Here is a 12287-nt window from a genome sequence, read left to right on the forward strand (position 1 = left end):
CTCTAAATGCTCTATTCTTGACTTTTAAGCACATTTAAAATGTCCTTAATAATTGTATTTTCATACTTTGTTACTTACAAATTGTTCATTACTAAATTCAGTATAGCATTATTTACAAACCATTTGTATTTAAGAGTAGTTGGTGGCTTTTAGAATCATTCAGAATAAGTTAGTAAATGATTAATAAACTATTCAAATCAACAATTATGTATTATTATTATTCACTCTTATACTAATTTCTGTTAATAAATGCTTTATTAACTCAACTTCATGCAGTTTTGTTACCTAATCTAAAGTGAGGACTGTTTATGCTTTGCAAATCCATTATAAATGACAATAATTAAAGGCTCAGTATCAAATGAACAGTAAATGTTAACAATCTTATCTAGAAAATTTAATTACTGTAAACTTTAAACATTGCCAAATAACAGGAGTGTCAGAATACAATTAGAAATAAATAGAATTATATCAAATAGGATAAAACAACAACAATATTATAATTAACCATATATTATAATACAACATTTTAATGTTATTTAGCGAAGTTTAAACTGTACAGTAATGTGACACACTGCAAATTTTAGATAGTAGATTTAACTTCCTTGAAGTTAAAATGAACACTCTCTCAGAGTTTATAGAACATCTATGAAAGTGTTGCGAGAATTTTTCCGTAAAAAAAACGGAAATTTTATAGAACTGTTTAAATTTATGGAAAAGAACTGTATTTCATGAACTGATACAATGTTCAATTCACAAAATCGTAGCTTAGTGCACAAAAATGTAAAGTCATTAGATGCGTTAATGTGTTCATGTGTGATTGCAATTAACAAACAGATTTTCAGTGCATTAGTAACTATACAGTTACCTTTAAACAAAAGAAGATCCAGCACAACATCAGATACTCTTTGTTCATCTTGGACTTGAACACAGATGCTACTATCCTCATCAATGGTGACACAAAAAAACTTTTGCTGTTTTTTCTTTCATTGATGTTTTTATGAAAAATACTGGCAGCTATGGTTGCCAGTAATCTACTGTTTTTATCATTTTACATTCATAAATTCAATCTACAGAATATGTCTGTTAACAATACATTCCACAGTCTGTATTTTTCATCGAACACATGCCAGCACTTATTTGGTTATTTTATTGTTTATTTTTGTGTCTCGTCATGTGTTTCTTCCTCTCACCTATAGTCCACTTCTGTGCTTGCTCCGCCTACTCCCTTCTCCGATTGGCTGTTTCACTTGTTCTTGCTGCAACCAATTTTATTTTAGTTAAGATTGCAAAGATTTATTTTTAATTTGATACAGTTTTATTTGTGTATCTTACAATGAATAGAAACAATTAAAGTCATTTAATTTCTTCTTTTTTTTCCTTTTTAGAATATAATATTTAGAAGTTAATTGTCATTTATAAGGGATTTATTAACTATAAATAATCCTCACTTTAGATTAGGTCACAAAACTGGATGAAGTTGAGTTAATAAAGCATTTATTAACAAACAAATTAACTATCAGTATATACCTGAATAAAAGATATGTAAATGTTTATTTTATTAGATCATAATCATTTACTTATGCATTTTTAATTATCTTTAAATAGCACCAACTAGGCTTAAATAACTACAATACTTTAGTTAATGAAAAAATAATCATTAACAAAGTATGAAAATACAATTATTAAGCACATTATATATGTGCTTGTAAGTCAAGAGTACAGCATTTGTAGCTATATTTATAAACTGCTTTACTACTATTGTGTAGAGTTAATGCTTAACATATAATGAATTCACTATTTGCTAATGCTTAATAAATGATTCATAGTGTGTAGATATTATAAAGTGTTACCAAAAAAGGTATTACATTTTTTAAAAACATTTAAAATAAGCTTAATTCTTCTTAATTTTTACTTTCTAACAAAAAAGCCTAACTGAGTCACTTTGAAAAGTTACCCAGTTTTCTGAAATTGCAAGTACCAACCAATACCACTGACAAACACTGTGTATGATGAGCCTATGTCTGATTAGACTTTGGTTGGTTGAAACTTCCACATGTTGCTTCCTGAGTTTGCAAGCTATAATTGAGCTCAGATCAGAAATGAGCATCATGATGATATTCATATTTAAAATTCTGGTTTCCTCTGAGTACATGGCAGAGAGGGATTTATTTATAATAATCTTTTTTTTTCTAAATAATCTTTCCCCCTCAGTTTCAACAGGGAAGTTGTGCTAGCTGATTTTTCATATCATAAATTAAGTGCTTCAACCTGATATTTGAAGTGTTCTCTGTGTGTATTTTTTAATTAAAGATTTAAATGAATTTTTTTTTTAAATGTTGAAAAAAATACAAATATTATTCATTAATTTTCTTGTCGGCTTAGCAGATGCCTTTCCAGCCACAACCAATCTCTGGGAAACATCCACACACACATTCACACTCATACACTACGGACAATTTAGCCTACCCAATTCACCTGTACCACATGTCTTTGGACTGTGGGGGAAACTGGAGCACCCGGAGGAAACACATGCGAACACAGGGAGAACATGCAAACTCCACACCGAAACACCAACTGTGCCGAGGCTTGAACCAGCGACCTTCTTGCTGTGAGGCGACAGCACTACCTACTGCGCCACTGCTTCGCCCCTACAAATATCATGTATCTATAAAATGTTACGGTATATTGTTTAGTAATTTCATTCTTGATGGCTTTTATGGTGAAATGACTATGAAGTGTTCACCTAAATGGACAGAATTTTAGTTAAGCAGCTTTCAAAGCTTTCGGAATCCCCCCTCAGGCGCCTGTTGCATATGGCCGTCTCAAACCACAGCAACGCTCTTGTTTGTGTACTTCAACAGTTGTTGAGAGTTTTGTGAGTGCAGCTGTGTTGCATTAGCCCAGTGAAACTGATGTTTGACAGCACTGGTACTTCCATTAGCCTCCTGCAAACACCATTAATGAGCCATGCTTTCAGAGAGCACCGCTTTTAGGTCAATGTACACCCTCCTTACAGTTACAGTACAGTACACTATGCTGCTGGAATGTTATTACAGACACCAAGACAACAAAACTTTTGTCATTTGAATGCTCACAAATATGAATCTTCTATTACTGATACACTGCTTTGTTTAAAAGTGGTATACAAACATTATGATCTCTGTGGGTGAGCTACTTGAAACTGTGTCCCCCATTCATCGCTTTCTTCACTGGTAATCTTAGAGAGATTGATGTGTAGCCAGTAGGTGGTATAAACTACTGTAAAACTCCAGGGATGGCCTAATGTTCTCCCCTGCTGTTTCAAATGCAGTCACAGGCTCTCTAACAGACAGGTGTCTCGTTTCTGTGCTGTTCTTCAACTGTCTTGAGCAAACTCCATTAATAGCCAACATTTAGTGCCTGGTATAAACTGTTGGTCTCAGATGTATTATATTTTTTAAACCCCAAAATCGACTCTGTGGAGGTTTCTCATGAATGTGCTGCTGTCAGCAAACACACCACATTATTTGAATCCTCTTTTAGTGAAACACTAAATCACTGGTCAACAAACTTGTTCCTGGAGGGCCGGTGTCCTGCATATTTTAGCTCCAACCCTAATCAAACACACCTGAACAAGTTAATCAAGGTCTTACAAGGTATATGCTTATTTCATGTGGCCGCCATTTTAAAGAACCAAAGCGAGGCTGCGGTGGGAAGAAACCCGGAAGTATAGGACCAGCACTGTAAACATTTCATTTCAAGATTTCAAAATGCAGAAATGGTGTAAACATTACTTAAATATGGATAAATAATATAAATATTGCAACCCAGGCTCATTCTGAAAACGTAGTCCAGCGGACGTTTCTGGAGACCGCGAAATACGTCCAGGGAGGTACGTATGGCTGCATTCTATTTTTTAAAGCGAACGCTACCATGCAGTGTGACGCCGTTCCCTTTCTCACTTGCTGGCTGACCGCTTACCTCCGTGTGCTTTCCCGCTGCAGTCAGTTTGTCCGGTCAGCTCATTGTGTGCGGCGGTGGACTTCATATGCAGAGAGGAGGAGTTGACAAAGGCGTCCGAGTTCAAGTCCAGGGAAGAGCAGTTCCAAAAACCAGCTAAGACAAAAACAGAATCCAAAAAATAAAGTGAACGAGTTCATAACAGGGTGAGAACGCTGTAAAATCCGAAAAACAGACGAGGGTTTTTCTTTTTCTAGACAGCTTTTCTAAATTGTTGCTCGGGTTTAGGGAAGTGAGCGGGTGGGAGGGTCAATCGGTAAAACTGGTTGGGTTAATGGGAAGGAGGAGAGTGGGTCAGCCGATTGGCTGGTCGCGCAGTCAATCATTCGGTCAGTCAGACAGCGGCCTCTGGTGGGTTGACGCGAGAAGAGCGCGGGCGCGAACGGAACTCGCGAGAGACGTTCGAGGTACGAAAAAGCACACACAGCGGCCTCTCACGGATTCGCAAAAACTGCACAAATACGTACCTTCCGGGATGTATTTTGCGTTCTCCAGAAACGTCCGCTGGACTACGTTTTCAGAATGAGCCTGGGTTGAAATATTTACTTCAGATCGCTCGGCTCGTCTGTGTTTGTGTCAGTATACAGTGGTGGGTGAACTGATGACCTTCTCGGCCAATCACAATCATTTCTCTTGAACACGTGAACACAATGGCAAATCAGCGCTGTTTTAAGAAAGCCATCAACATTGCCTTAAATCTTAGAGCGAAATTGCCGTTTTTCTTTTAATTCAGTATCGTGACAAGTCTAATATAGTGAAAGAATCAGTTCATTAACTCCAGTTTGATGAATGGCATCTAAAACGTGTGTTTGGAAAGGAAAACGTTAGCTAACTAGTGCCATTTCCCTTAACTTAGCTGAAAATGAGCTCTAATATCCCTTTTTATTTTCACCATTCATTCAGAACGGACCTTCGGGTCACCCGGAAGGCAGAGAAATGATAAGTTTGTGTCACTTTATCTTCGCTGATAGGATATATAGCCAGTTACAGAACATTCCAATGTAACTCCCAATCATACTTCCTGGTTTCTTTCCACCGCAGCCTCGATTTCGCTTTAGAAAATGGCAGCCGCATGAAGTCAGTCTATAATTGAAACATCCAGGCAGGTGTATAGAGAAGGTTGGAGCTAAACCCTGCAGGGACACCGGCCCTTCAGGACCCAGATTGTTGACCCCTGCACTAAATAATCAACACACCAACACTATTTTAAACACCACAGTAACAACTTAATGATCAAACTAGTCTTTAACCAATTCAGTTCAATTCAATTCAATGTAATTAAATTATTATTTCTATTGCACTTTTTTTTTTTTTTTTTTTACAATAAAACTTGTGCCAAAGATTAGACACAGCCATCAATAAAAAGCCATGACAATATTTCAGATTGTGGAGCATTCCAACAAGTCAGACAGGTAGGAGAGTAGTGGTGGAATCCTGGTGTAAATATTTATATTTTAGAAAACATTTCAATATAAATCTATTTAAACTTCAGTTTAGTTTAGTATAAATATCACTATAGAAGTTCAATTCAGTTTAGTTCAGATCTGTTTAATAGCTACAAATGTCACTGCTGGCAGCCGATCCTCCTAAAAGCAGCTACTACAAGACCAGGATGTCCATTACTGAGCTTTCTTTCAGGGCTACCATGGGAAATGATGTGTTTGTGTGCACATGTGATTTCTCACAGCTTTGCATCTCTGCAGGGTGATAACAGAACTCTCCCAAATCTCTCACGGTCCACAAATTTGTTGTGAAATGCAGAGTATGCCCATCTGGATGGTATTTGTGGATTATATATGCACACAATAACTGAGTTGTAAAGGAGTGTGTGATTTGTACTTATATTGTATCTTCAGGAAGCTTGTTGTTAAATCATCAAATCCCCCAAATGTGAAAACATTTGCTTTGCTTTGACACACATTGTTAAATGCTAAAGCTAAAAAGTACCTCTGATGTGTAAAATCGGTTTTATTCCTTTCTAATTTCTAAAGTATCTATATTGTGATGCAACTGTTGATCACACACAACAAGATACATGATTCAATCTTCGTCAGTCAGAGTGACACCAAGACATTGATGTCTATAAAGCAGTCAGCAGGATATTTTGAAGAGTTCAGCACGACACTCTAAACTATAGGAGACTGTCCATTGCACATACGTTTTAAACCAAATGATTTGCTTTGTTTTATGCACATTTTTAAAAATGGAGGGAAGCTAAGGTATTATATGTTGCTAGCAGTGTTTTGCAGTATCATTCTAACTCTTAAACAGCCTTCTAAAAAGTGTAGCTGTAGTTACAGTATATGAAAAAGATTAAAATAGTTCAAGAATTCACACTTAGCAAATGATCTATCAAAGCTTGTTTGGCATGCTGTCCTGGGAGAGGGCCCCAAGCTCAAGGGATCCTCGAGCCCGGGGCTCTCCCCCGTTCGCAGAGCTAGAGGGGAGCCTGAGCTTGGTGGATCTCAGAACTCCCCGACTGCGATAGCTAAGGGAAAATCTTAGAAGGGGGCTAAAGCGTGCTTGGTTCTTAAGCAGGATGTATGTCTTTAGATGGTGGGAGGAAACCGGAGAGCCCGGGGAAAAACCCATGCGAACATGGGGAGAACATACGAACTCCTCACAGAAACTCCCACCAGCTAGGCGAAATTAGGCCGGTGGTGTTCTTGCTGTGAGGCTCTCAGTGCTAACCACTGGGCCACCGTGCCGCCCAATCAATGTCAAGGAGGAGAATTGGGGAGGAAGGGGGGTTTCTTCCAAACGAAGATAATGTGGACTGAAAACTGTGGTTCTTTATAGTAGCTTAGGGCTCATATGATTGGAAGATAATGATTAGCTAATACGAGACCGGCCGTGATAAATCATAAGCACGTGATCCTCTCGAAATTAGTTTATAAACAAACTTTACTTAGTAAATGATTTTACAAGTACAAGAACTTGGCATTTACTGTTAATAGTATATTGTTTTGGAGTATGTCATTGTTTTTGCACTGTCTGGAGCAATAACCTAAGCTTTTTACTTATCATAGCACACATACTGCTGATGATGTGACAATCAAAGTGATTTGAGTGAGTTGAAGAAGTTCTCTTTTAACAGGTTTAAATAGCAAAATTAGTTCAATATACAATATGAACTAACAATAATTAGTTAGTTCAATATACAAACAGACAGTAAAAAAGTATTTATTTTTCCTAATAAATATATTATATATTTCTAAAGGAGATGAAGACATTACATTTATCAAACACAAAACAAACAATACAAACTAAAACAATGAAAAATGCAGCCTGATCTCATGAGTAAACGTAAGTATTTTACGTTTTGTCAGTTTAGTGGCTAATTCGTATGAATTCGAGTTCAGTCGTACGAAAATGTACGGTTTTTAAAAAGAAGCCGTGGCACCCGACCCCTAACCCCAACCGTCATTGGGTAATGAGCTAATTGTACTAAATTGTATGAATTCGATCGTATGAATTCATACAAATAAGCCACTAAATCAATAACTTACGAATTGCCACAAGATTGCGTTGAAAAATTTGTTATGTGCTTTAACAATACAATAAAGACACAAGGACAAGATATTGAACTAATCCTCTACTGCACGCATTATGATTAATCTATAAAAAATAATATTTGACTGTTTTTCTTTTCTTGAAATAACTTATCTTGAAGTGCTGTAAGAAAATGGAAAATGTTATTTTTTTAAGGTACTTTATGATATGTTGCCATATTATAAATATTTTCTTTTTGTGTTTTTATTGACGTTTACATAAATATATCATAAATATTTTATTTTTATTTCATGCCATATTTTATTTTTAAATCGATTTAATCGATGAAAATCGATTACTAAAAGCGTTGGCAACGAATTTCATTATCGATTTGTTGTGACAGGGATGATGCGGAAGAATCACTTGAGAATCCTACTTTTGTTTCGTTTTGAAGTGAGAACCGTAAAGTCCCTGGTGCTGGTTGTGTCTGGCACTAAGTCAGAAAAAGACAGCGGGGTTAAGTTGGTTTGTTTTCGGTATTCCTGACACACTCAGTGGCAGACGACATTCATTCAAAAAACCTCTTCCCTAAAAAGAGCTAAACTGTGTTTCCTTTAAAAAGACAAAGCAGGTTATGTTCCACCGCTGCCTTTTTCTTTTTTTTCGCTCGATATTACAAGCCCTGCTCCACTTAAGCAGTCGCAATTTGCGCTGAGGCAGAGAGGGGTCACGCTGAACCAAGCTCTCAGTAAGGGACCATCGGAAAAGTGCTTCTTTTTTTCGTTTTTTTTTTTCCGAAAACAAAACCAACTCAACTGACGTGTCACAATTATGCAGCGTTTTAACCACCTAATACTCAATTTATGTTTTAGATATGTAAATACACACAAGTACTAGTAAAACAATACATTTAAAGTTGTAAAACACACATGGAAGTCTAACAATCCATTCAAATATAATTTGCTGATGTGTTTTATTCATATCAGATACACATTACGCATAGTAAAGTAACTATAAAGTTGAATATACGCTTCTCTAAGTTCACCAGCCACTTACTTGCATGTATTTTGGGAGTAACTTATGAATGTACCTGCTGAATCCTGCATGTTTTGCTTTTTATGAATGAGGCAGTGGCCGCAAGTAAACATGGAGACGTCTATCTCACGTTATAGATCACGATCACTTACACATTTAGTGAATTGGAATATCAGGTTGTTGATGACATGATGAGCAAGCATGTGAATATGTTTAATTAAAACAGAAAAAAACTAAATTAAAGGGATACATCTGTCATACATCACTGTTGTGGCTGCGGTGTATCACGGGACAAACGTGATGCGTCACCACGGAAACATTAAGTGTGAATGTTCTAAAAAACTGACTCCCAGGCTAGATAGAATCTTTTAAACTCAACAGTGAAAGGGTTAATAACAGCAGTAAAGCAGTGGTAGTAGAGTTACTTTGCATTGCAAGACTAAAGACACATTTTTATTCACTCACCTTCTTTGGATCTTTCATTTTTCATCTGTTGTCATGTATAGCTGCACTGCAGAAAACTTTTCTTACAGCTCAGGGATGAGCTTTTTTGAATAAAGGGTTGAAAATAAATGCTTTTCCTAGCTTTTTTTAAAATCCGATTAATAGAAAAAATTATTGACAGATAAATCGATTATTAAAATAATCGTTAGTTGCAGCCTTATAAATAACCCAATAAAGGTTAAAAATAGCCCAATAAAGCACCAAATATTTTTAACTCAATCATTGCAGTAAATGAATAAGTCAACGTTTTTAGAGTGTACTCATTTTAGTAGCATTGATCAGCTTATTTATACATTAACTAGACCAGTTTAAAGAGTTTCCAATATTATACTTAAAAAAAAAAGCAATATTGGAACATCCCACCTATCACAATTATCGAATTTTGAAGTACTGCTGAATGACTTGATGTAGCGTTTTGATAGATGCTACACAGAATGTCAATAATGAAGATCATTAATAGTATGGATATATGATATGATATTATGGATAATAACCATAATATTCTTGTGCAGGACAATAGTATCCACAGACTGGCCACAGACTACATTAAAAAAGTTATATTGTATGTATTTTTGGGTTTGTGTGAAGGTGTTTCCTGAAATGATGTCATCCTGTGGTCCTCTTCTATTGGCTGTGTCATGCTGTTTGGTTGCTCTGACATCATCACTCAACCTGGATGACCCTAATGTCTGCAGTCACTGGGAAAGGTAAGAAACACACACGCACGCACACACACACAAACACAAACACTGTCTTTTTTGCAGTTACCTAGAAGTTTTTGTCGTTACAATTAATTGTAACACTTTACATTTACATTTAGTCATTTAGCAGACGCTTTTATCCAAAGCAACTTACAAATGAGGACAAGGAAGCAATTTACACAACTATACAAAAACAGTACATGAATAATGATGTGTTAATATGTCAACTAAACATTACTTTACTATGAAGCATGAGTTTATGCATGCGCTAATCATAAACTAGCTTTATGAGTCACATGAGTTCATGTGTAAATAATGGCTACCCTAATTACTTGCTAGTACATGATTGTTTGTTAATTAATGTTTTAATTACCACATTAGTTTATGCTTAATTTAACCATCATGAACTCATAATATGTTAATGTATAATTATATTGTGACTACTTGCAGTTTTTTTTTATGATTGCTTACACACTAAAATTAAACTTTTCCCACAACTAGCAAAACATTACTCTACATTACATTACTTGAACCAAACACATGGCTAGATCTGCATGACTGTAAGCACATTGTCAGCTTCACATTCTTTGCAAAACATTACACACACTGATTTTCAAATCACTATAACACACTTGTTTGCATTATGACAATGCATGAGTAAAAGAACTGAACACCCATTTTTTTAGGCAGTCTGTTAACATGTCTTTGAAAAAAACATATAAAAACTAGGTTAGGTTTCACTATGGTGTAATGTTATCACAAAAATATTTATAAAGACCATTGCAATGAAAATCACCTGCTCAAGAAGGTGATTTCCTTCAGCTTAGAGGACCAAATACATCTACAGGCTCGCATTCACTTGCGCACTCAGTGTTAACAGGCAGTAGATGTCTGTGGCCAAATTAGGGAAAAGCTCGGAAATCCATTAAAGGCGATTGAAAAGAACAAAGATGGAGTTTTCTTCCCAGCTAGATTCACTTTCACTCGTAATGTGTGGGAACAGCTGTGTGCTGTGGAAGAGTTTCCTAAACCAGAGAATGTGTGACCGTACGGCCAAATGAGTCTAATGTATTTGTCCAAGATTTCTCAGGAACGTTCACAGCATCCTGGGTTATTTGCTGTACTTAAACTGCCATGGAAAAAAAATATATGAACATTTTTAAAATTTCTTAATAGCACTCAGATAGATGAACACCATGAGAAAAACTTGCTTGAAAAGCCTGTCTTTACGTCAAAGCACTACTGAAAAAAATATTGGATCCAACTGTTGTTATTTTGTTAACACTTTACAATAAGATTCATTAGTTAATGCATTTACTAACATGAACTGATCATGAACAACACATGTACAGCATTTATTAATCATAATTGAACATTTACTAATGCACTAATAACATCCAAGTCCGTGCTTGTTAACATTAGTTAATGCACCATGAGTTAACATGAACTAACAATAAAGTACTGTATTTTCATTAACTAACGTTAACTAACATGAACAAATACAGTACTAAATGTATTATTCATTGTTTGTTCATGTTAGTAAATGCATTAATTAACATTAACTAATAAACCTTATTGTACAGTGTGACAGTTATTTTTACTGATATTTCTTATTTATAGAAGAGTAAAGTTCTTTTTACTATTGAATGTCGCCTAAATGGCAATAAAAACAGCCAACAGGCACAACTGTTCCCAAACAAACAAAGAGCTTTTTGATGCTCTTTACTGTTTTATTGTAGGAGCAGGAATTTGTGGAGTCGATGCGTATCTGAATATCTAAAATACAGCACACAAAAATCCACGGACAGGTGTCTTAAGATCTACATTAGAGCTGGTTGAGAGTAAACAGTTTACTCTATTGATTTATTTTCCCCATGCATTTCATAGCAGTGGTAGCCCACACACGACGACCATGTGACACTATGTCTGTAGTTTGTCAGCAGCATCCTTTTTTTATACACAGATAACTGCACAGAACTGCTGTTCTCATTAGCTATTAGTGTTGGCTAAGTAATGAGACCACACAGACATATTAGAGATGCAGCTTTCATGTGTGTGTGTGTGTGTATGTGTGTGTATGTGTGTCTTCTTCAGTTACTCAGTGACCGTGCAGGAGACGTACGCTCATCCGTTTGATCAAATCTACTACACCAGCTGCACGGACATCCTCAACTGGTTCAAATGCACTCAGCACAGGTGTGTGGGGTTTACAACACTTGCTGTAGATGTTGTTTATATACAGTTAAAGTCAGAATTATTAGCCCCCCTGTTTATTTCCCCCCCCAATTTCTGTTTAACAGAGAGAAGTTTTTTTTCCAACACATTTCTAAACATAATAGTTTTAATAACTCATCTCTAATAACTAATGTATTTTATCTTTGCCATGATGACTGTAAATAATATTTGACTAGATTTTTTTCAAGACACTTCTATACAGCTTAAAGTGACTTTAAAAGGCTTTACTAGGTTAATTAGGTTAACTAGGCAGGTTAGGGTAATTAGGCAAGTTATTGTATAACGATGGTTTGTTCTGTAGACTATCGAAGAAAAAAAAAT

At 35.8% G+C, this 12287-nt stretch overlaps 1 protein-coding gene across 1 annotated transcript in view; it reads left to right on the forward strand.

The window, feature by feature from the left end:
• Positions 1 to 12287, forward strand: part of megf10 (multiple EGF-like-domains 10) — a 92467-nt gene that overhangs the window by 13088 nt on the left and 67092 nt on the right. The window contains exons 2-3 of the mRNA NM_001423788.1: positions 9619 to 9737; positions 11826 to 11927. Coding sequence (NP_001410717.1) covers positions 9631 to 9737; positions 11826 to 11927 — 209 coding nt within the window. The 5' untranslated portion in view covers positions 9619 to 9630. The remainder of the gene's footprint in view (positions 1 to 9618; positions 9738 to 11825; positions 11928 to 12287) is intronic.

This window comes from Danio rerio, chromosome 10 (assembly GCF_049306965.1).
Source record: "Danio rerio strain Tuebingen ecotype United States chromosome 10, GRCz12tu, whole genome shotgun sequence".
In the NCBI taxonomy this organism is placed as follows: Eukaryota; Metazoa; Chordata; class Actinopteri; order Cypriniformes; family Danionidae; genus Danio; species Danio rerio.